The 23,969-nt window shown below is 63.4% G+C and overlaps 1 protein-coding gene across 5 annotated transcripts in view; it reads left to right on the top strand.

Moving 5' to 3' along the window:
- Nucleotides 1-3,516: 3,516 nt before the first annotated feature.
- The window catches only part of EPHB2 (EPH receptor B2), a 177,248-nt gene continuing 156,795 nt past the window's right edge, over nt 3,517-23,969 (top strand). For all 5 annotated transcript variants that reach the window (XM_051857961.3, XM_051857960.3, XM_051857957.3 and 2 more), the window contains exon 1: nt 3,517-3,712. In XM_051857961.3, the coding sequence (XP_051713921.1) occupies nt 3,652-3,712 (61 nt within the window). In that variant the 5' untranslated portion in view covers nt 3,517-3,651. The remainder of the gene's footprint in view (nt 3,713-23,969) is intronic.

Raw genomic sequence — 23,969 nt, 5'->3', positions numbered from 1 at the left:
CAAGTTCGTGCTGCTTCCCTTGCATCCGGGCCACCTGCTCCCTACTTAGAACCCTCTGTGGCTTCCGTTGGTGCTTAAAATACGCGATCCAGGTTCACCCTCCTGGCCTTGTTCCCCGCACCTCCGTTGTCTGCTGACCTCAGCCGCTGCTCCTGCGTGGGGCCCAGGCCCTTTGCACCTGGGGTTCCTCACACAGGGACCTCCCTGCCACCGTCTGTAGCATCCAGCTTTCAGTGGTCACACATCCCCGGGCTGGAGCTGTCCCTTACCCACGGCAATCACTGCCCCGTCACCCTGTTCCCATTCCGGTCTCTTCCCGACCTTCCCCACGCTCCCCATCCTGTTGTACACCAGGGCACCTCAGAAGCTCATGGGAAGAGTGGATGAAAAGGGAACAGGTGTTTTTCATGAACTTTTTGAAGCCTGTAGGCTCCTGGACGGCAGGGCCTTGCCCGGCAGGTGCACAGCTGCGTCCCCGCCTCCCCGGTGCCCGCCTTGCGGGGAGGTGCCCGGATAGTGTCCGTCAATCAGATCTGATTGACAGAGACACGGACAAGTCAGGTCACCGAAGCCTCCCTCCAGCTGCGCCGAGAAGCAAGTCTGCGGCGTGTCCTTGGGCAAGTGCCTTCCCCGCCAGGGCGGGAGGCGCGGCATCGCCACGCTGCCAGGAGGCTCGCAGGGGAGGCTGGGCGCGCGAGCACGCGCGAGCTGACGGGTGTGAACGCCGCTCTGTAAACTGTTAAAGCGTGATTGCAAATGCGAGGAGGAGCTGTTGTCATTAGCCCAGGCGAGCTTACGCCGCCTCCCCTCCCCCTCCCCTCCTCTTCCTCCTCCTCGGAGCCCAGGCCTCTCTGGGCCTCCTGCTCGCACACGCACACAGGCACTTCCCGCAGGGAGCAGCTCCCAGGCTGGGATATGCAAATCGGACGCCACCCCAGGATCAGAGACACCAGCCAGGGCCCTTGGGGCTGATCAGCTTCTGGGAAACTGTTAAGCAGAGGGGTTGTCTCGAGCTGGGAGGCCGGTGCCCGTCGCAGCTCTGGTGGCCGCAGTGATGGGGCCGAGTCCCAGGGTCCAGAGTGGCGGGCAAGGGAGCCAAGTGGGCTGCATAGCTGCCCAGAAACCAGGGAGGAAGGGCCTGGCCCAATGGCAGCATCCAGGCTCCCTGGAGGATCTCAGATGAGGAATCAAAGAATATTTGGACAGAAAGGGATGGCTGAGAAGGGGGACTTTATTACTATCACTTTTGTAATATTTAATACGTAAGGGGGCCAACGCCGCGGCTCACTTGGTTCATCCTCCGCCTGCGGCGTGGCATCCCATATGGGTGCCAGGTTCTAGTCCCAGTTGCTCCTCTTCCAGTCCAGCTCTCTGCTGTGGCCCGGGAAGGCAGTGGAGGATGGCCCAAGTGCTTGTGCTCTGCACCCGCATGGGAGACCAGGAGGAAGCACCTGGCTCCTGGCTTCGGATCGGCGCAGAGCGCCAGCTGTAGCAGCCATTTGGGGGGTGAACCAACAGAAGGAAGATCTTTCTCTCTGTCTCTCTCTCTCACTGTCTAACTCTGTCAAATAAAAAAATAATAAGACCGGAGACTGATGGATATTTAATTACATAACCTGAGTGAACCACTCTCTCCCTTTTGGCCTCAGCTTCCTAACCTGTAAAATGGGCGTGGGAAGTAGACCAAATGACTCCCTGAGCTGAAAGACACAAGGGGACTAGCCCTGGAGTTGGGCAGATGAGTGAGGTGGGGGGAGGGAGGTGTGAATTCTAGCCTAAGGTGCTGCGTGACCTTGGACAATCAGCTGATCTGGTCCTCTGCTTCCTCATTTGTCTTTTCAGCCCTCAGAGCTAAAACAGTGAGGGGAACACTGTGTAAACAGCACCCAGGTCCCCCCCACACACAGATGCTGGTCATGGGGGGCAGCTGCTGGGTTGGGTGGTGACAGGGGTCCCCCTAGAAAGGGTGCAGAAAGGCTGGACCAGCCCGGCCAGTAAGCAGCTGGGCCCCTGGGCGCACTGGGGTTGGTGCTGCTGGGAGCCCCCTCTGCCCCAAGCTGGGACGGGTTCCGGGTCCCTCAGGGCCTGGGCCCCCTGGAAAGTAGACAAGCAGGAGCAGAGGAGAGCAGGAGCTGCACCCGGGGGGTCTGGACCCTGGCGCTCAGGCTTAGTAGGGGGCGCCTCCTCCCTGCCCACTCCCGCCTTAGGGAGCCACCTCCTCCTGGTGGCCTTTCAGGACGATGTCCATGTCACATGGACTCTCAGAGATGCCAAAGGTGACCCCATCTCCCCCCCTTACACCCCCTCCGAGCCCAGAGCCCATTTTCTCAGTCTGGACTTTCTGGGGTGGGGGGGGGCTAGATCCTGAAGGTTTTGGGTGGCACCCAGTGAACTCCAGTCGCCGCCGCCTCTCCGCCGGGCTCCTGCACCCACCGCACAGGGCGCCCCGCTCCCGGTTAAGTCTCATTTGTCAAGAGTGCGGCTCCCAAGGCTGGGGGGGGCCCCCGCAGTCAGCCCACCATCCAGCCTCACAGAGCCTGCTAATGATGATGGTGATAAAGGCTGTCAGAGCCGGCTGGGACCGTGGAAATGGAACAAGGGGTTGTGTCCTCCCTGGAGGGCCAGCCAGGCACAGGCCCGCTCCATGGTGCCGGCTGGGGTGAGGGCGTCCCCCAGAAACCGCACCCCCACCTTAAACTGCACGGGCACCCCGCTCAACAGAGAAGGAGAAATCCCCCGTGCAGGGGCTGCGGGAGGGGCTCGCGCTCGCTCAGAACAAGGCGGCGAGGGGCGGCCTGGGGTCTGCCTGCCAGGGCTCGGCCCACCGCTGCCAGCGGGACGCCCCCAGGCCCTCGGGGCAGCGCCAAGGCCCACTCCCCGAGTCGCAGGCCCCGGCGCCTGGGAAAGCCGCCTGTTTTGTTCCCAGTTCTCCCCCCACCCCTCCATCACCACCACCGGTTTTTTTTTTTTCTTCTTCCCATTCATAGCAGCTCGGTCCCTTTCGAAGCCGCAGGGACCCGGGTGGCAGGGCTGAGGCGAGGGGGTGGCACTCCCGGGGCCTGACAGGTAGCGTCCGCCCCCGCTCGGGGCAGCCCCCTTCCCTCGCCTGCCCCCCGGGTCCCCTCTCCCTGCCCCTGTCAGCCGCGCCAGACGCTCTCCGGCTTTGCAGCATTCAATAAAAATTGAGAAACATTTGGGCTGAAATCGCTGCTTTATCTGGAGGAGCCACAGCGCCGGGAGAGACCACTGCGGCGCGGGGGGGGAGCCCGGGGTCGCGGCCGCCCGGGCGCGCGGGGTCGCTGCGCTCGGCCGCGCGCGCCGCCCCCGTGGGGGGCCCTGCGGACGCGGGGGGCCGGGGGCGCGGGGCGGCGCGCGGGCCGGGGGGCGCCGGGGCGCGCGCGCGGGGGGCGGCGGCCGGGCCGGGCTCCCCCCGCGCCCGCGGCTCAGGTGGGCCGTGCCCAGCGCTGGCGGAGCCCGGGTCCCCGTTCTGCCCGGGCTGGATGGCTCATTCTGCTGGCTGCGCGGTGGCGGCGGCTGTGTGTACGCCGCGCCTCGCCGCTCCCCCCGGCCCCCCGAGCCCGGGGCGCGCGCTCCCGCCCGGGCCGCCCGGGCCCCGCGGCGCCGCGGCCCGAGGCCCCGGGAAGCGCAGCCATGGCCCTGCGGAGGCTGGGGGCCGCGCTGCTGCTGCTGCCGCTGCTCGCCGCCGTGGAAGGTGAGCCGGCGGGCGGCGATGGGGGGCGGGGAACGGCCGGGCACGGGCGGCCGCCGGCGCCCACCTCCGCCCTGCGGCCCGCAAAGTTTGCCCGGGGGCTGGCGCGGGGCGCAGGTGGCCGCGGGGAGGTGTGTCCGGCCGCGCCGGGGGGCGCGGGCCCCGCGGGCGCCCGGGGGAGCGGCGGGCGCTGATTGACGGTGCCAGGAGGAGGCGAAGGGACCATCTTGCCGAGGCTTTGTAGCCAGCCCGGCAAGCGCCGCCCAGGGCTGGGGGCTGCCCACGCGCGCTCGCCTCCCCCCGGCCCGGGCAGCCCCCCTCGCGCGGGCCTGGCCTTGCTCGGCACCGGTGGAGGGCCCGCGCGGGCCGGGGGGCCCGGGCGCGCAGTCGGGGCCGCAAAGTTTGGCAGGGAGGCACCGCGGCTGGCTGGGGTGTGTGTGGGGGTCCCCGGTCCGCGCCCCCGGGACGGGGCCCGGCGCCCGGGAGAGCGCCGACTGGCAAGAGTGGAAGCGGGAGCGCCGGCCCCCAGCGCTGGTGCCTGCCCGTCGCCTGCGGCGTACAATGGGGTCTCCTCCCCGGGAGGGCTGCAGGGTGGGGGGGATGGGTCGGTGGGCATCTCTCGGCTGCGAGGGGTCTCCGGGCACCCCTGCCGGCCACCGCCCCGCGCGCGTTAGAGCCCAGCGTGGCGGCTGGAGCCCCAGGAACTCTCCAGCTGCCTCCAGGGCCGGACCAGATGCTCTTGCCATGTGTTGGCCTCGGCCGGGGTCGCCGGGCCCGCTCCCCATGCTGCCCCCGACCCCCAGGCAGGTCACGCCAGCGAGCTTGCTCGGGAGGGAAAGTTAGCGGGGTCTGGGCGTGTTCCCCGGGAGCGGCCCAGCGTGCGGGCCGAGAGCTGGATGTGAATAATGGCTCTGGGGTGGCGCGCGCGTCACAGTTTATGAAGTACTTTGCACCGTGCGCGCTTCTCTGTGGTTTACGGCGTGCTGCACCGTTGACAAGGTACTTTAAGCTTTGCAAAGTGCCTTCCCGCCGCAGCTGTGTTGGCTCCTTCGGAATCAGCCTTCCCGGGAGGCCAGGTGGGCGTGATTCCTGGCCCCTGGGAACCGCCGGGGCGGCCGAGCCTGAGAGAGCCCAGTGCCCCTCTCTCATCCAGGTCTGGGGCTTTGAAGTCGGGCTGCCCTGGCTGGCTTTTCCCGCCCCCCCGGCAAGGTGAGCCCGTGCAGGATCCTGCCGCTGCTGCGGGCTGAGTACCCTCTTCTCCGGCCACTTTGGGGTGACCGGGAGCCCCTTCCCCTCTTGCAAACTTCAACACAACCTGATCAGACCTGGCCTCGGAGCTGCGGCCTCTGGAAGTGACATGGGCGGTGTGACTTTAGTGACTTCACTGGCCACACTCGGGGGCTGGGGGTGGCCCCGGAGGCCAGCTGTCCTCCGGCTCCTGTGGCTTCCCAGAGTGGGTGCCGTGCCGCCCCGCAGGCCCCGGGTGTGGAGGGCAGCCGTGGGCCCTCGCTGCTGGCGGGGGCTCCCAGGAATGTGGCAGAGGGTACCACTTATTAGCTGTGGCTTTGGAAATGACTCATGCGCTGGCCTCGCTATATGTTGCGATGTTTACAGTATTCTGGGGAGCTGGCATAAATATCGCTATTTAGGTTGCAGTTGGCGGTGCTGGAGGCAGAAAAATTGGCCCCCGTCGCCTTGGAAGAGGCCTGGGTGTGTTTTTAATTACTGCGGGGTAGGTGGAAGGGCCGCATCTGTCCGGCCGTGGCCCTGGCAGGGGGTGCTTAGAATCTGGTGGGCTGTGGCCAGACTGGCCCCTGGCCCCGGGAACAGGGCTGGCCGGCTGCTGACGTCACAGGAGGAGCTGGCTGCCCGGGCTGCCACTTGGGGGCAGGGTGGGGAAGGGAAGCCCAGGCTGGGTGAGAGGAGGGCCGCAGGGGGTCCTCCACACCTGGCTTCAGGCTCTTCCTCTGCCCTGGACGCCAAGAAATCCAGTCCGCTGGGGCCAGGGGGCTGGCCAGCAGGAGGCGGGGCAGGTGTGAGGTGGTCAGGTGGTCAGGGGCTCTGCCAGGTTTCCTGGGGGACCCTGGGCTGGCTCCCCGTCTACAGGAGCCCTGAGTTCCCTGGGCGTACAGTGGTCTAGCTCGCCTCGTGGTTTCCTCTCCCTGCCTCAGTTTCCCCATCTGCCCAAGGGGGCACCTTCATGCCTGTCCTGCCTGTCAAATCATGTCAGGACAGGTGAGTCTGTCCTGAGGGCCTGGGAGTGGCCTCTGGGGGGTGGAGGATGGGATGAGCGCAGCCGGGGGCACGGGGGTCCATGTGGGAGCAGCAGTCTGGAAACCGGGTGGCTGGAAACCGGGTGGAGGCTTGGGGTACCCAGAGTCATGGGGCCGCCATCCCCTCCGCTCCCCCTCCTCCAACCCTCAGCCCAGAGCAGGGCCATCCTGACCGTGAGGCCCTGGGGAATCCCCACTGCAGCCTGGGGAAGGGGGAGAGAAGGTGTGTGTGTGCGCGTGCGTGTGTTGGGGTGGTGCGCTTAGCATCTCCCCAAACCAGGAGACCTTGTAAGCAAAGCCAAGCGCGCAGCCCGAGTGGAGGCTGAGAGGGGAGAGAAGCAGGAGAGGCCGGCCCGCCGCTAGATGCAATCCCGAGGTTGGGGCTGGAGAAAGCTCGCCTGCCCTCTCTGCTCACTTCCTCTCCAGGTCTTGCTGAGTTTCCTCTCTGGCCGGTGTGATCCGGGTCCTGGCGCCAGCAGGGAGACAAGGGACACGTGGGCCAGGGACACGGCTGGCAGGAGAGACTGAGACGCGGGGCCGGGAGCTGCCAGCAGGAAGTTGTACGCTGCCTGGGGCCACGGGGCAGGCGGCGACGTTGTATTCTACAGCCTTAGCTTTGCCGCGTGATGTCACTGCCCCTTCTCCCTGCCAGGCGCTTTCTCAGCCACCTGTCCTGCCTACGAGCCACGTTCCCAGGAGTCAAGGTCGGCTTTGGGGCTTCGCGTGGTGCCGGGAAGAGGAGCCAGCGGGTGGAGAGACTCGGAAGAAGCAGGGACCCCTCTGGCTTATGTGGGGGCCCAGAGTTGTGGTCCCGCGAGCTCTGCTCAAACGTCACCTCCTCCGGGTGCCTTCCCTGATCACGCATCTACCGTAGACCCAGTTCTGCTCCTTTCTCTGCCACCGGCTTCGTTTTGCTTTGCAGCACCCATGGCCACCTGCGGCGGTGTGGGAGACGTGTCCGTCTCCTCGCTCGGTATTTGCTTGGCCCCTGGGCCGCCCACTCCAGGAGCCAAGAGGCTTTTTTTAATCTGCCGTGGTGTGGCCTCCCCAGCCATGGGGGGGCTCCTCCTGGTAGGAGGTCTTCAGCTAGGCGACCCTGAATGAATTGAAGGTGGAGTGACCCAGTGAGTGAAGAACGGGACCCAGATGAGGGAGGGAGTCCACCCGGGGGAGGGAGACACCCAGGGACAGCTTGAGCCAGGGTGCGAGGAGGTCTGGGGAGATAACACACGGACCAGTTCAGCTCCAGCCAGCGACAGGTTCAAGTGTGCTGGCGGAAGCCATGTGCGCCTTAGACGGGCGGAGTGTGTACCTCTCGCGTCCCCGCACCTGTCTCTCCCACCCGAGGCCTGCCCCGCCGCACTTACCTCTCGGGCGCGAGCTAAGAACCTGCGACCCTCAGTGGGATTAACTGGGAACTGGCTTTGCTTTCATGTTTGTTTCTTCGGCTTCTCGTTTCTGAAGGAGACCTGCTTTCGTGCGCCCGCCTTAGCCAGGAAATCAGGGCTTAGATTTAAGACCCAAACGCTACGGAATCTACAAGCAGGCTGCTGTGTTCATTCACTCCGGCTCTGTACTGGGAGAGTCGCCGGGCCCCTAGCGTGCGGCGGGCATTGGGTGGGAGAGGGGCGTGGGCTGGGTGGGGAGCAGGGCCGGCTGACCGGTAGCCGGCGTGAGGCCCAGCCTCCTGGGGCCCGATCCCAGCACTGCACTTGGGGTGCTCTGGGACAAGGAGCTCAGAGCCCCCCTGCCCCCAGCATCACTGTCCTCGGGGACTCCCATGGATGCCCTGGCATGGGACCGAGTGCCTGTCGGCACGGCCCATGATGGCTGGGTCCTACGGTGGCCCCTAGTTGAGCTGCCCAGGCCTTGGGGTCTCCTCCAGCCCACTCCGGTGCTCCCCACTTCCCCCGGCCCTGGGACAGCGGCCCCACACGTGTGGGCGGACTCCGGCACCCCCCTGCCTCCTCTCCAGACTCTGGCGGTGTGGGGGTGCAGCTTCCTAAACCTTGAGGTCCGGGCTCATGTGGAACTGTTGCAGGATCGGTGCTGACGTGGCTTCCTGGAGGGGCCTGGCCTTGCCGAAGAGCCCCAGGTTCCCCTCTGCAGGCCTAGATCGGTGCTCGGGCTGTGCTTTAGCAAGGCAGGGCTGGCTGCTCAGCCCGGGACAGATGCAGGTCAGCTCTGCCTTCCCAGAACTCACCTAGAAGTTCAGGCCTGAGGCCGGGCACCTGCACACAGAAAGGCCCCAATCAGGAAGGGGCAGGTGGAGGAGGCCTGGGCTGGACAGGGCAGGGCACCTGTGCTCCTACTGAGAACCGAGGGGATGCAGATCATGGCAGGCTTCCTGGAAGAGGTGGCCCAATGTTGTGATCTGATCTGCTGCCTGGTTTGGTAGATGGGGAGCAAGGGTAGGAAATCCATGGGGCAGGTGAATTTGCTCCCCAGGTGACACAGGATTCCCGGGAAAGAGGCAGGAAGCTGGCAGAGGCTGAAGTGCAGCCGGCCAGGGCCGCTCCTGGTGCGTGGAGGTGGCTGGGGAGGCCCGGCAGGAAGGAATGTTTGCACAGCTCCCAGGGGTGCGGCGGCCGTTGGTGGAGGCAGCACCTGGAAGCTTCCTGATTGGGATCAGCTCAGCCGGTCTGATAAGGCCGCCTGGAAAGCGTTTTAGGGCCTTTTAAAGCGGCTGCCTTCCGGAGGGAGGGGGTGGGGGAGGGGTACCAGCGCCCCAGTCCCCGAAGCCTGGGCCTGGGGATGCAGCCCCCTGGGAGTTGGGGGGGGGGGGCTTGCCTGCTCCGCGGCTGGAGGAGCTTCGGAGTCCTCATCTGTAAGCTGGAGACGCCGCTGGCTGAGGCTGGCGGTGAGGATGAGTGAGATGCCGCAGGCTGCGACCGGAGGGACCACGGACATGCGGCCGGACCACGGACACACGGCGTGCCGGGTGTTCCTTGGTTGTCGTAGCTGAGCCGGGTTGGAAGCACTCCCCGGCCCTAGAGCCTGGTGCTGGCCACCTTCTCTCCTGTTCCGGAGGAGTGGCCCTCGCTGTGTGTCCCCTGGCTGGTTGCTGCACCTCTCTGAGGCCTGGGTCCCTGGTCTCTGGAGGGAACATCTGCTAAGCACACAGTAGACATTCGCAGTCGCCCCCTTGAGCGGTGGGACGCTGGCTTCCTGGCAGTGCTCTGGGGGTGCTGGCCCGAGTCTTCCACAGCCGGGGTCTCCCTGCAAGGCCCCTTCAGCCGGCCTCTGTGGGAGCCGTGCCATCCCCTCCCGGGACCCCGGGGTCGGCCGTGCCCTGCTCCTCGGTGCAGAGCCCACCAGGCTCCCACTCCTGTGCCCTGACAATGATACCAGCCATCTACTCGTGCCAGGCGTGGCCCTGAGGGCATTGTGGGTGCCGTCCTGTGGAATTGCCCCAGCAGCCCCACAACTGGACGGCGGATTATGCCCATTTTACAGATGAGGAAACGGAGGCTCAGAGAGTAACAGGTCCAAGGATCCCCCAGGGAGTGGTGGGACAGGGATTCAAAGCTTTGGCTGGGTAGTTCACACAAGCCACTTCCAGAATGTTCCTCCCGGCCCGGCTCTGGTGGGGGTCTGGAAGGCAGGAGTCCAGCCTCTGAGGCCACCCACATCCCAGCTAACACACACCTGCCATAAACGTGCAGTCTGTCATTTCAGTGAGGACCACGCGGCTGTAGCTTAGGCCGGCGGTGACGCTTGGCATGGTGAGGGGCGCCACGTGGAGAGTGGACACCGTGCTCGTGGTGCCATTTGCAGCCTGTGTTGCCAGACACCAGCTCCTTGGGTTTTCCCAGCAGCACTGGAAGTAGCCAGGAGCCCTGGGGCCCATTTGAGAGATGGGGAGACTGAGGCCTGGCAGATAAAGCCAGCAGCTCGACCAGGCTTTGCCACCCCAGAGGACAGCAGTCCAATCTGAATTCTCAGCCAACATTTGAAAATCAAGAGCAATCCTGTTTTTGGCTTCTCTGAAAGGCAGACAGCCTGGCTACGCGGGGCCCACGTCCGCACGTGGCCACAGTTGGCTGGGGCCGAATAGCGGCCGCCTCTTCAGCTGGAGTGCGAGCCACCAGCTTGCCCTGCACTGGGGTCGCCCGCGCGGCCCCTGTGGGGTTAAGTGTGCCTCCTGGTCCTGCCCCCACGCGCTGTTTGACCCTGGGGTAAATTGCTTGGGGTGCTCCCTGGACCTCAGCTTCCCCTCTGTAAACAGTGGGGGGAGGCACAGTGGTTTGGGGGGCCCCTTGGCTGGTGCCCAGTGCCCAGCGCCTGGCTCGAGGCCGGGGCCAGGGGGCCTGTGTACATCCTCTCCATGACCAGTTGCCAACCCGAAACCTGTTGGCTTCCAATGGCAGTGACTGCGCAGCTCTGGTGCTTTGGTGGGCGGGCCGGGGGCTCGGGGGTTCCGCGGGCACAGCTGCTGCTCCAGCGGCCGCACCCGGCGGGGTGGGCGGGGAGCTCCAGCAGGCCTCACCTGCCGCCTTGCCGCCCTCCCTGGGGGCTGTGACTGGGAGGCTGGGTCCCCGTCACCCCTCAGCGCCACCCTGGCGTCACTGGTCCAGATGTAGCTTCCATGGCCTGGGCTTCCTGTGGGTGACGGAGGGTGACGCAGGACCGCAAGGCTTTCTGGGAGCTGGCTGGCTGTATTGTCACAGAACGTCCCGCCTGCATCCAGACATCCCCCAGGGTGAAGGCAAGGGAGAAGGCACAGAGCTTGATTTTCTGTTCGGTCAACGGGGAGAAGCCCACTTCTGTTTCTTTTTTCAGATTCATTTTCTTTATTTGAAAGAGTTACAGAGAGAGAGAGAGGGAGAGACAGACAGAGAGAGAGGTTCTTCTGTTCCCCTGGTTCACTCCCCAAATGGCCACAATGGCCGGAGCTGCGCCGATCTGAAGCCAGGAGCCAGGAGCTTCTTCTGGGTCTCCCATGCGGGTGCAGGGACCCAAGGACTTGGGCCATCTTCTGCTTTCCCAGGCCATAGCAGAGAGCTGGATTGGAAGTGGAGCAGCCGGGACTTGAACTGGCACCCACATGAGACGCCAGCACTGCAAGAGGCAGCTTTACCCACTACGCCGCCACGTCGGTCCCTGAAGCCCACTTCTTGCTCGCGGTTGAAGACGTGACATTGGACTGTGGGGTGGGCATGTTCATCCTCGGCCGTGTCTTGGAGCCGACACCCAGGGCTCAGTGCCCCATGCACACCCACCACCTGCACACGGCTTCCTGTGCTCGGGCTGCCCTTTGTGGGAGGCGGGGCTCTGGGCTTTGCCATGAGAGGGGCTGTTGGCAGCCCTGTTGTGGACATCTACAGGGAGTTTCTGCCTTTATTTTGACTCGAGGGACACAGAGCAAGAGCGTCCGTCTGCTGGCCACTCCCCGCGTGCCCACCCTAGCCAAAGGTGGGAGCTGGGAACGTGACCCGGCTCTCCTGCGTGGGTGGCAGGGACCTGGTCATTGGAGCCGTCATCCGCTGCCTCCCAGGGCCTGCATTTGCAGGAAGCTGGAGTCAGGAACCGGGGCCAGGAATCAAACCTGGGTGCTCCGATACGGGATGGGGGGTCTGAACCGGCGTTTCAGCCCCCAGGCCAAATCCCACCCCAGGGGGAGTTTATAGGAAGCCAGACCCCTCGGGCCCTGCCTCTGTTCCCACCCCTACACCCCTGGCACCCAGCTCCCTGCGTTATCTTACAGGGCTGCCTGCTCCTCCCCCCGGGCGGGGGGTACCCCACACCTGGCACCAGGCCACGCTCTTGGTCCGCTCTAAGTAGAGGTCTCTGCGTGGAACGCAGAGCGTGGCCCGTGGCTGGGGCAGGCCACGTCAACCCTCTGGGCCTCAGTGTCCTCGCCAGCAAACTGGGGATCATGACTTCAGCCACCCAGGTCAGCTCTCAAGGGACGTCGCTCACCACATGGGGGCATGGAGCTGGGCACGGAGCAGGGACCGGAGGGCGGACGATAAAGCCCTAAGGGTGTTGGCTAAATTCAAGTTTGGAGCTCAAGGAGTGGGTGAGTGGGTGGGTGGGGACACTGATCTCGAAGGTGTGTGGCACAGGGGACTGGGGTAACGCAGAGTCACGTGTTGTGGGTTAAACTGTTGAACAAGAAGCTGGGCTCCTCTTCGCTAACTGAACAAGAACTCAAGCCCAACAGAAGACTTGCAGAGAGCATAGATCGTGAGAGTCCTGGTGGGGACCCGGCCCCAGGAGCAGCCGGTGCTGGGAGGGAGGGGGGAGGGAGGAGAGCTGGGGTTACATGGACAGCAGGGGCGCAGGAAGAGCCCGTGTTCAGCCTGCAGAAGGCAGGTGCGGGCTAAGCTGCTGCCTGCGATCCCGGCGTCCCTTGTTGGAGCGCTGGTTCCAGACCCCGCTGCTCTGCTTCCCATCCAGCTCCTTGCTAATGCACCTGAGAAAGCAGCAGGGGACGGCCCAAGTGCTCGGGCCCCTGCACCCATGCAGGAGACCCGGATGGAGCTCCTGGCTTTGGCCTGGTCCAGCCCTGGCTGTTGCAGCCATTTGGGGAGTGAACCAGTGAATGGAAGATCTCCCTCCCTCCCTCCCTCTCTCTGTGTTTCTCCTTCTCTCAGTGCCACTCTACCTTTCAAATAAATCAATAAATAAATATTTAAAAAATACGGCAGGCACTCCCCATTCCTGAAACCAGGGTCCACCTTTGCCCGGTTGGGTTTGTAAAAGTCTGGAGTTTATGGCGAAGCTTGTTACTGAGTGCTCGCTTGGTTTTGTTCTAAAACACAGCCCTGGCCAAGGAAGCCCCCGTGTGCCACCGGGACTTGGCACACCGGCAGAAGAGTGCAGGCTGTAGCTCAGGTGTTTGGGGGAAGGAGGTAGCAAGGGTGTTGTTCCATTGTACAGATGGGGAAGTTGAGGTTCAGTGCCCTGGTGACTTGCCCATGGTCACATAGCTGGATGGCAGCCGTCGGAGCGTGACTCCTAACCTTGACCTGGGGAGGGGGTCTCTTTTCCTGTCATTTCCTGCCATGGTCTGTGTTTCTCCACCTTCCAGAAGAATCCCGGAGTATCCCACTGTCTGGCAGGCATCTGCCACGTTGCTCGTCTTCCCAGGGCTCCTCTGTGCGGGCGGAGTCGGTGGAATGGAGAGCCCCCGGGCTAGGTTGGCTCTGTGGCTCTGACGTTTCCACGCGGCCTCACGTTGGCCCTTTCAACTTGCCTCTTGCAACCTTGGTTTCTTCAGCTGTGAAATGAGGTTAGGGAAGGCTTCCTGGAAGAGGCAGCCTCTCAGAGGATGCTTCAGAAACAACCAGATGAGGAAGTGGCGGGGCGGGCATTCCGGGCCCTGGGACCAGCCTCTGCAGAGGTCTCGCTCGGAGGCCGGCGGGTGTGGGATGTGCCCAGGAGCTGGCGGGGTCCTGTGTGGCTGAGAGCAGGGCGTGCCAAGCGCCGGGGTGGGGTGCAGGCTGCCTGGCCCCCGCAGGGAGGGAGCATGGGGTCAACATTCCCATTATGGCGACGACATATGTCCACAGCACCAACTTGTCACTTGGCCTGGGTCCATGGGAAGCCGGAAACGTGTAAGTGGGGAGAAAGCGGCTTAGCGCACAGTGGGGTGTGTCCCGCCTGAATGGGGCTTCTCCGCCTCTCACGGGGAGGCAGGGCCTGGGAACAGCCTCGGCCAGAGCCTGCGGGCCCTTTCTAGAGCCCACGAAAGGCCGTGGCCCAGGGAGTCTGTTCGAGTCCGGCCCCTGGCCCGTGCTCCCCCTTGCTTGTCGCCGTCAGCGGCAGCTGTCACTCCCCACGGTCTCAGATGGCAGCTCCTGCGGTTCTGGGGAGCGCAGTGGAAAAGAGCTGCCAGCGAGCCCCCGGCCCTGGGTGCCCCTGGCCAGCCGGAAGTGCAGCCGTGCCAGCCGAGCCGAGCGGGTGATGGGGCAGGGCCCGCTGGCCTGGGGCCGGCGTTCGCATCCCGGCTCCCCCCTTTGTTGCTGGGCCCTGTCCCGCCACCTCGTGAGTCTTCTGTGAGGATGGTCTCACTCACTCCCCCATTGGGGAGTCAGAAGCAGGGGGTGGGGGTGACTCACAGCAGAACGGGAAGTGGGGGTCTACACGTAGGGTTGCTCGCAGCAGAGCCTGCCCACAGACCATTAGGGGCCCGCGTCTCTCCTCTCTGAGCTGACACATATCCAGCCGGGGCAGCAGGTGCACCTCTCCCAGCTGCAGGGGGACATGGCCCCTTCTCTCTAGGGATCGAGAAGGAATGACCTGGCCACAGCGGCCAAGTGATGTGAGGACTCAGCCTCGGGACCCCCAGAGTCCACCGTGCCGTTTCAGGCTGCACCCCACTCCCCACCACCTGGGCCCTCTTTCCCCCTTCTCAGCCTGGCCGATTTGCGCTGCTTCATAAGATCACGTTTAAACCTCTCCTCCTGTTTGAAGTCTGCCTTGACCTCTCTCTGGCCCCTCCCCCTCGGTCCTGGTGGCCTCCGTGTCCTTGGTCAGACCTTGCAAGCGCCCACTTAGACCGTGAAGTGTACTGCGTCAGCAGGTCTGATTTCCTCCCAACCCGGGAGGTCCTCAGCCGTCCTGATCGGGTGGAATGCGGTGCGGTAGTGGGTGAGCAGCTGAGCCTGTGGATGGGTGGTTGAGTGACTGACAGATAGGTGTGTGTGTGGACAGTTATGTGGATTGGCTGACTGAATGAACTGGACAGGTTGTTGGGTGGAAGATGGATGGATGGATGGATGGATGGATAGATAACAGGATGGTTTCCTGCAGATTCCGTAGGTTGGATGATTGGATGACTGGATACGTAGAGAGACAGAGATAGATAAGTAGCAAAAAATGGTGTCTTGGAGATTGGATGATGGGTGGGTGGATGGATGGAGGGAGGGACAGACGGCTGCATGTTTTGGATAGCCGGGTGGATGAATGAACAGATAAATGAAGAAGCCAAACACCAGACTGCCGCTCTCCCCCTTGGACTCCTTCTGGTATCTGGATTGTGACATTTCCTTTTCCCACTTCTGGCCCTGCGGAGAGCTGGCAAGTAGCACACTCCCCAGGTTGGGAGAAACCTGCTGAGCCATTGCCTGTGGATTGCTGAAGCCTCTGCACCCGGGCGCTCTGGGGAAGCCGGCCCCCAGCGTGGCTTTCCATAAAGTAAATCCTGTTTTCCCAGTGACTTGGCTCGCACTTTCCGAGACCTGCGCCTGCTGTCAGGGGCTGGTGACAGGTGGAGGGAAGAGTGGAGCCTCCCCTGGGCCCCGGCTGCCCGGAGCCTCTCCTCGCTCCACCTTGAGAGCAGACTGACGGGGGCCAGGAGCACAGGAGCTTGAAGCCAGGGGACAGGCAACAGCAGGGGGACAGATTTGGCATCTGGTCCCAGAAGTCTCTGCTGCTGGCGGGAGGCTGTGCTGGAGGCTCTGGGAGAGCGCGCCTGGCCTCCCGCAGCCCGCTCTGTGTCTGCGCGTCTGGCTGTGTGTCCTTCCTTCCCAGAACCCCACCTCCTCACCCCTGTCCATCCGTCCGTCCATCTGTCCTCCCAGGCAGCCGTCAGGTTTGGGAACCTCTAGGGTGCCGGAGGGCACGGAGAGACACAGGTGTTCTGCTGGCCAAGCGCTACTTCTATCCTAGCTGGGGAGGGGCAGGGCCTCCTCCGTCCCCGCCTCCCCCCTGCTCCATCTCTGCCTCTTTGCTTTCCTCCTCCAGCATCAGTGTTGTTGTCCCAGCAGCCTCCCCACAGGGAGCCCCCTCCCCACCGCCAGTGCTGGGCACCCCCCACCCCCACCGCACCTGCCTGTGCTGCCCTAGCAGGCTCCCAGCATTCCCTCAGCAGGTGCATGGTGGTCATGGACACTGTTTTAAAATTGTTCATTTTTTGGCTGGTGCCGTGGCTCACTAGGCTAATCCTCTGCCTGCGGTGCCAGCACCCCGGGTTCTAGTCCCAGATGGGGCGCCGGATTATATCCCGGTTGCTCCTCTTACAGTCCAGCTCTCTGCTGTGGCCTTGGAGTGCAGTGGAGGATGGCCCAAGTGCTTGGGCCTTGCACCCACATGGGAGACCAGGAGAAGCACCTGGCTCCTGGCTTCGGATCAGCGCACCGGCTGAAGCGGCCATTTGTGGGGTGAACCAACGGCAAAGGAAGACCTTTCTCTCTGTCTCTCCCTCTCTCTCATTGTCTAACTCTGCCTTTCAAAAAAAAAGTGTTCATTTTTATTTGAGAGAGAGAGATTTTCCTTTTGCTGGTTCACTCCTTACATGCCAGCAACAGCCAGGGCTGAGCCAGGCCATTGGTGGGAGCCCAGAGCTCCATGTGGGTCTCCCATGTAGGGGGCAGGGACCCCAGTACTTGAGCCACCATCCGATGCCTGCCAGGGTGCGCATTAACAGGGCACAGAGGAGCCAGGACTCAGACCAGACCCTCCGATATGGCCATGGGCGTCCCAAGCAGCTGTGCCAAACGCCCCGCCCCTGACACTCGTCTTCCAGGTGAGAACAGGCGTGTTCAGAGACGTTCGTGCGTTGGTGCAGACTGAACACCCCTATTCCAAAAATCGGAAATCCCAACGCTCCCCAGGTGTGAGGCTTGCTGAGCCCTGCTGTGATGGCCGAGCGGGAAGTCCCGCCCCCACCTGCTGTCACAGTCAGGACGCACGCGTGCATGTGGGAAACACTGCACGTGGGTGGCGTGTATGTGAACCACAAGTGAATTTGTGTTTAGAGAAGGGGCCCATTCCCAAGATATCTTCTTAGATAGCTGCAAATGTCCCCCCAGGTCCCGTGTGCGAGGTGCGAGGGGTTGGGGTGGGGGGCAGCGGGGAAGACACAGGCGGCTAGCTAGGGGTCTGACACACACTGACTGCAAGGAAGGACGTTCTTCGCAGAGGGAACAGCCTGTGCAAAGGCCTAGAGGCCGGAGAGGGGCTGGTTCCCGGGAGCCACGGGCCGCAGTGAACGGAAATGGGAGAGGAGACTGGCAGAGGAGCTCGGAGTCTGTTCAGAAAGGCCTTGAGTGACAAGCCTGGGTGAGGACAGAAGCAGCAGGGAGCCGCTGGAAAATCAGGAGCAGGGGAGTTTCCAGGAAGACGGCCTTGGAGGCTGGCGTGGGAGGACGGCTCAGCCACGGGGGAGCCTGGGGCCGGGAGCGGCTGCCTGGGCCTGGTGCAGGCTACTCCTGCCAAGCCGGCTGCTCCAGCGTGGGGAGGCTCAGCACAGAGCTGCCACCTGGAGGGCAGGCCAGAAGGGAGAGACCGTGGCAGAGAACACGTGAAGAATCACCCTGGGGCTGGCCAGGGGATGCAGCAGGGCGGGCCGTGCCCTGGGACACCCGCATCCCAGGTGGGAGTGCCTGGCTCGCATCCCAGCTACTCCGTGTCTGATCCAGCTTCCTGCTAGTGCACCTGGGGGGAGACACACGGGGGCTCAAGGGCTTCTGTTCCTGCCACTCATGTGGGAGACTCGGATGGAGTTCCAGCGCTGGCTGCTGTGGACATTTGGGGAGTGAGTGGAAGCGGATGGGAGACCTCCATCTCTGCTCCTCTCCTTCCTGTCACTCTGCCTTGCAGATAAGTCAGTCAATAAGTCCCTTTAAAAACCCTAATACCTCCTGCCCGCCCTCTCCCCAAGCTGTAGCCCTGCAGCTCTCGGGGAGCCCCTGGGGACCCTGTCTCCCCGCCCCCTCCCCGGTGCCACGGCAGGGTTCAGGCACCTCGCTGGGGCCCAGTTCTTTCAGGGAACTTGGACAACCCTGGAAGCATCCCAGAATGCAGAATGTCTGGGCTGAACAGGAGGGGAAACTGAGGCTCAGAAGGGCCCTCCAGCTGCCGGGGTCACCCAATGCCAGTGGCAGGCTGCGGCCCCCGAAACGGTCTCCGAGACAGAGCCTTTACCGCAGGCGGCGCCCGTTCCAGGAGCCTTGGCCTTGCCCTCCCGGGTCCTTTAACAGCTGCCTTGGGCCCTTTTGAAAGTCTGGTGGCACAAAAATAAGTCGTGGGCATTTTAAAAATCACGTAGGGACAGGCATTTGGTGCAGTGGTAAGGTAGCTGCTGGGGGGACCCACAGCCCGTACCGGAGTGCCTGGTTCGAGCCCCAGCTGTTCCACTTTGATCCACCTGCTTGGGAAGCGGCAGCTGGTGACTCAAGTACTTGGGTCCCTGCCACCCACATGGGAGACCCAGGTTGGGTTTTGGGCTCCTGGCTCTGGCCTGGCCCATCCCTGGCTCTTGCAGGCATTTGGAGAGTGAACCAGTGGATGAGTCAGTCTCTCTCTCTCTGGCTCTCGCCTCTCTCTCTCTCTCTGCCTTATAAATTAAAAAAGAAAAAAATTAGTTCACTGCTCTGAACCTTAGTTGACCCTGCTGTAAAATGGGGGTAATAATAGCAGCCACAAAGACAAGACAGCATTTAGCCATCGGTTTTTCTCCCTGGAAGAGTGGAAGTGCCTGGAGTGGTGGTAGGTGCATAGTAGGTGCTCAGGGAACGGTTCCTGGATGAATGAATGAATGAATGAATAAATGATGGGCTCCCTGCAGCCGGCCCAGCAGTGCCCAGAGCCCTTGCAGGCAGCATCCCTGTAACCTTCAGAACGGTACCGTGGAGTGGGCGTGGGAATCCCTGTTTGCAGACGTGGAGGCCGGGCCTCCGAGGGGGTCCCTGTGACTCACCCTGGTCCTGGTTCCTGGACGACAGCACCGGGACCAACAGCGGGCTCTGTGTCCCAGCTGCAGAGCTGAGTGAACACGATGGCGCATCTGGGACGTGCTGCGGGGCCCGGCACGAGGTGGGGCTGGCTGGGCGGCGCCCCTGCCCGGTCCTCGCCTCTCCCCGCCCCTCTGCACGGCTCAGGTGCAGGAGGCTCCCACGTGGACTCAGTGGGGGAAGCTCCAGGGCCAGGCGTCCAGACGGGGAGCCGCCCCTGACCCTAAGGGGGTCTCCTGCTGCTCCATGTCCACTTTGGGCCCGTGGCTGCTGCAGGGCCCCACGTGGGCTTCAGGTGGTTTCGCTGGCGTGACAGCGCCCAGCGGCCCGCTGGAGGGGCGTGTGCCCTGCGTCCCAAGGTCTTGGCGCCCTGCGTCCCGAGGTGCGAGACTCCCACTGCCCGCAGCGGGCCGGCTGCTGTTCTGTCTGGAACACTGTGCAGAGACAAGCACAGCTGTGTTTATTCCAGAAATTTCGCATCCTGATCATCTGCTCGCTGGGGTACTGCCTCCTGGTCAGGATCACAGCGGGCGCCCCGCCGAGGTTCATCAGTCCCCGGGGCAGGTTGTAGTCCTCTGTGACAAGTGTGCTGTGGGGCAGACCTTGGCCAACGGGTGGACCTCAGCCAGCAGGCCCCCAGACGGCTTCGGACTGCTCTGCCCTGGGCAGCAGGCGCTGGGGGCAGAGGAGCCTTGAGCCTGGCCTCCCCAGCCATGGCCACTCCAGGGCACAGAGGCACACAGACCTGTGTTAGGGGACCAGACAGGACTGGGTTTGGCACCCAGCTGTGTTGTTTCTCTAGAACATTCCCATGACTTGTATTGCTTTGGGGGCAAAGAGCCACGCTTCCTGTGGCCCAGAGGCCCTGCTCGGCTTGACTGCTGCCCGTTCGCAGCTCCGTCACCCACCTCGGTGTTGCACTTGTGGCCACTCTGGCTTCCAAACCCTCCCAGTTCCTAGGCTTCCCACCACAGGGCCTTTGCACGGGCTGCTCCCTCACGCTGGAATCACCAGGACAATTCTTACCCAGGGGCCATCTTCCTCAAACCCCAGGTAGCTCCATGGGCTGATGTTTCATTTGTTAAAGTTTCGTAATTTAACAATAGTTCATGCATTGTTTGAGCATCTTTCTCTCCCACCAGACTCAGCTCCACAGAGGCAGGGATCTTTTCTTTCTTTCTTTTATTTATTTATTTATTTGAAGGAGCTATACAGAGAGAGAAGGAGAGGCAGAGAGAGAGAGAGAGAGAGAGAGAGAGAGCTTCTATTTGCTGGTTCACTCTCCAATTGGCCGCAACGGCTGGAGCTTCACCGATCCGAAGCCAGGAGCCAGGAGCTTCTTCCGGGTCTCCCACAAGGGTGCAGGGGCCCAAGGACTTGGGCCATCCTCCACTGCTTTTGCAGGCCATAGCAGAGAGCTGGATGGGAAGAGAAGCAGCCGGGACTAGAACGGGCACCCATATGGGACGCCGGCACTGCAGACAGCAGCTTTACCTGCTGTGCCCCGGAGGCAGCGACCTTGACTGAGTTGCTGCGGCCGCAGGCTCCCCGGGCCCGCTGTAGCGCCTGGCCCGGAGCAGGTGCCCGGTGCCTGTGTGTGAGCACAGGGATGAATGAGTGTGCGGTTCCTGGAGGAGGGTGTGAGGGCAGCCTGCGAGTGTTCTCTGTGGTGACAGTTGGCAGAGTGCTGTGACACCCGTCATGTCTGTAATTGAACAGGCTGGTATTGAAGTCTAAAGGGGCTTGGCACGGGGCCAGGCCCCAGGGTCGGGTGTGGGATCCGAGGGGAATCGCAGCGTGGGCCTGGCCTCGGGCAGCTCACGCACTGGATGGGCACCGTCCCCTGGGAGGAAGGGGCCCCTGGGGACTGTTCTCAGGGATGGACCGATGAGACTCCGCCCCTCGGGGAGGGGAAGTGACTTGGGAGGCCTCAGAGCTGCCAGGGGGACAGGGGTGCCCCGGTGGACACCGGCCTGGGGCTTTCGGCTTCGCTGTGGTGCCCATGGGAGGTGTCGGGGCTCTCTGTGGGCGAGTGCCAGGGGACACCAAGGGCTGTTCTGCCATGGAGCTTTCCTCTCGTGGGCGCAACTGACGGCTGTGCCTGGTGAAGAAGCAGAGTGGGGACAGGACTCAGGGGGGGACCAGAGCAGAGGAAGGTGGGCAGGGCCAGCTGGAGGAGGTGATGTTTGAGCAGAGGTGCAGGGGGGCGTCCAGGCCAGCGGGGCGTCCAGGCAGGGACCGCAGTCCACGCAAAGGCCCTGTGGCCGGAATGTGCAAGGGGGCAGCGGGGCTGGGAGCAGATGACAGCAGGGGACCAGGCAGGTCTTTGGCTTCCACCCTGGCTGTGATGTGAGCGTTTTTAAAAAGATTTATTTATGTATTTGAGAGCTACAGAGAAAAGACACACACAGAGAGATCTTCTATCCTGGTCACTCCCTAGACGGCTGCAACAGCCAGGGCTGGGCCAGGTCTAAGCCACGAGCCAGGAGCTTCTTCCGGTTCTCCCACATGGGTGGCAGGGGCTCAAGCCTTGGGCCGTCCTGCACTGCTTGTCCCAGGTGCATTGGCAGGGAGCTGGATCAGAAGTGCAGCGGCCGGGGCATGAGCCGGAGCCCATATGGGAAGCTGGTGCTGCAGGTGGCGGCTTTACCTGCTACGCCGCAGCGCCGGCCCCAAGTGAGGGTTTTGAGCAGGGAGAAGACTAGACTTGAGTTCAGACAGCACTACTCTGACTGCCATGAGGGGACCGGCTGCGGGGACGCGAGTGATGCTGGGGCCAGCAGGAGCCTCAGAGCCCGGGCGGGTCGGGCAGTGCCGGGACTGCCTGCAACTGGCCAGCGGTGCTCCTGATCTCCTCCGGCAGAGGTCCCCTGGCCCTGGCCCGTGGCCACCCAGCTGTCCCAGGTGGCTCTGCTGGCGTTCGCGGCATGGAAGCGTCTGGCTTCTGGCTTCTAACATGAATTAATAATTGATCGACAATTTGATCTCCAGAGCCTCTAGCAAGTGCTGGACCAACCTGGGGGCAGTGGAGGCCAGGGAGCAGGGAGAGCGTGGCCTGGACCCAGGGCCCCTGTTAGGATGTGATGGGTGACTTTGTTCTTGAGGCTGGGGGCTGTGTTGGAAGACAGCTGACCTGGGACCCTGCCTGCACCCCGGCTGGTCCTGGTGTGACTGGGACAGCCCTGACCTTGGTGTGTGGCTGTGAATCGTAGTCGATAATCAAGATGGGATCATTGGGGGGGGGGGGGACGCGCCAAAGCTCAGGCCCCGGGAGGCCTCTGTGCCGAAGTCTGCCTGGCGCTGGGTTTGGGCAGCACCTGCAGGGCCTGGGTGGCAGCTGCCCTGGAAGACAGCACCCCCTGGGAAATGACAGGCGGGACCTCAACTCACGCCTCCTCCTGCGCCCGGTCCATGCTGCTGGGAAAACAAGAGGCCTCTCCCACCTCCCGGGGTGGAATAAGGAAGCCCCTGGAAAGCGCTCCGAGGGCGGGGCCGCCTCCGGCTCCCCTCTGTCCAGATGTGTGGGCCAGTTGCCTCCCCGGGGTGGGTGCCAAGAGCCGCGGGGGCCTGGGAGAGGTGGGGGGGCAGGGGAGGATGGGGGGCAGGCGCCAGCGGGCGGGAGGCAAAGGGTTTGGGAAGGGTGTGGGGGGGGCCCCCCGGCCAGGGGGCGGCTCAGACAGTTCTCTCTAATTTTTGAGAAAGCCTTTCCCTCATCTTCATATAATTAAGAGTATTTTTAAAATGCCTTGTTGATATAAAAATAGTCCGTTTCTACATGACCTCACTTCATTCCAAGGCCCGCCACACATAGGAGCATGCACACACACACATGTTCATGCACACAGACCCGTGTGCACACACGGACACATGTGCACACACGGACACATGTGCACACACACGGAGCTAGATTGAAAGCCACCCTTGGCCTTGACGTGAAGAGTCCTGGGTTTTGCCTACCCAGCAGGAAAGTATCTTGTGACGCCGCACCCTTGGCCGGAGCCCACACGTGTGCGGCCCTGGGCACTCCCCAGGCGTGTTCACACTCACTGTGGCCCTGGGCGCGGGTGACCGTGACCCACCCCATAGCCGCAGGTCCGTGCTGCCTGCGCCTTGTCACCGCGGCTTCCGCTGGGGACCTGGCCCGTTACCCACGCAGACTCAGCCAGTGCTGTTGAGTGCAGATGCAGCCGCTGAGGCTCGGAGAGATGAAAGAATTTGCCCAACTGGATCTTCCCTGGAGCCGCAGCTCCGGTTCTGTCCAAAGTCCCACCCCTGGGCCACCTTTCCAGGAGAGTGGGACACAGGGCGGACAGAGAGAGTGCGTGTGGAAGGGCACGCGGCAACACGCATCGCCACAGGGCACGGGTTCCACATGCATGAGTGTCAAGTGTGGGCTTCACAGCATGGGTCCCCACGACGGCCGGCACGTGTCCTGCCGTCCTACTGTGTGCTCCCCGCGTGGCCTTGCTGCTGTCTGTTTTAGGGGTAAGAAAGCAGAGACTCCAAGGGGGCCCCGTGGCCTGAGTGGCAGAGTGGGCTCTGAGCCCACCCCCTTCCCACGCGAAGCCAGCGCCTCTGACTGCATCAGGCTGGCGTGGTCGGTGGGGACGGAGCTGGGCGTGGAGCCCAGGCCTCATTCTCAGCCTCCTGGCCTCTAGAAAGAATACCACGGCCAAGAGGCCACCCTCGGCGGGAGCGCCTGAGTCAGGGAGAACGGAGCTGTGCCCTGGCCCCACGCGGAGGTCAGCCTGGGGCTGGGGGCGGGGGGCTCGTGTCTCTCTCAGGCTCCTTTGGTAGGGCCACTGTCCCCTCGCCTCTGCCCCGCTGCATGCTCCCTGCTGGCCTGGACCACCCTTACGGGCTGGAGGCCGAGAGGCCCGCGGGAAGGGCAGTGTTTGCTGGGGCCCTGCCTTCTCTTGGGGTCACGAGAGCCTTGAGAAGCGGCTGCCAGGAGCTAGGAGTCTGCTGATCCCAGGAAACCGGAGACGCACCCGGCTTCTCCCGTGAACTTCAGGGGACGTGCAGATGGCAAGCTTCCGCGTCCCGCGCCTCCGTGCCGACAGCCATGATGACGGCCCCATTTTACTGAGCATCTGCTTCGTGCTGGGCAGGAGGCTTGATGCTTTTACGTCCATTTCCTCGTAACCCTGCAAGCTGGGGAGACCGAGAGGGTGGTGCTCACAGGGGCCGCGCAGCGGGGACTCGGCCCAGCTCTGCCTGGCTCCCGGGCCCTGCCCCCTCAGCCTCCGGCCTGCTGGCTGGTAGATGCAGGCTCTGGGGCCAGTTCATTTCCTCCTGGAAAGG

This window comes from Oryctolagus cuniculus, chromosome 7, assembly GCF_051225735.1.
Source record: "Oryctolagus cuniculus isolate XC-2025 breed Fujian yellow rabbit chromosome 7, ASM5122573v1, whole genome shotgun sequence".
NCBI classification, from domain to species: Eukaryota; Metazoa; Chordata; class Mammalia; order Lagomorpha; family Leporidae; genus Oryctolagus; species Oryctolagus cuniculus.
The sequence above is the reverse complement of the archived record's forward strand: the minus strand, read 5'-3'. Positions and strand labels throughout refer to the sequence as shown.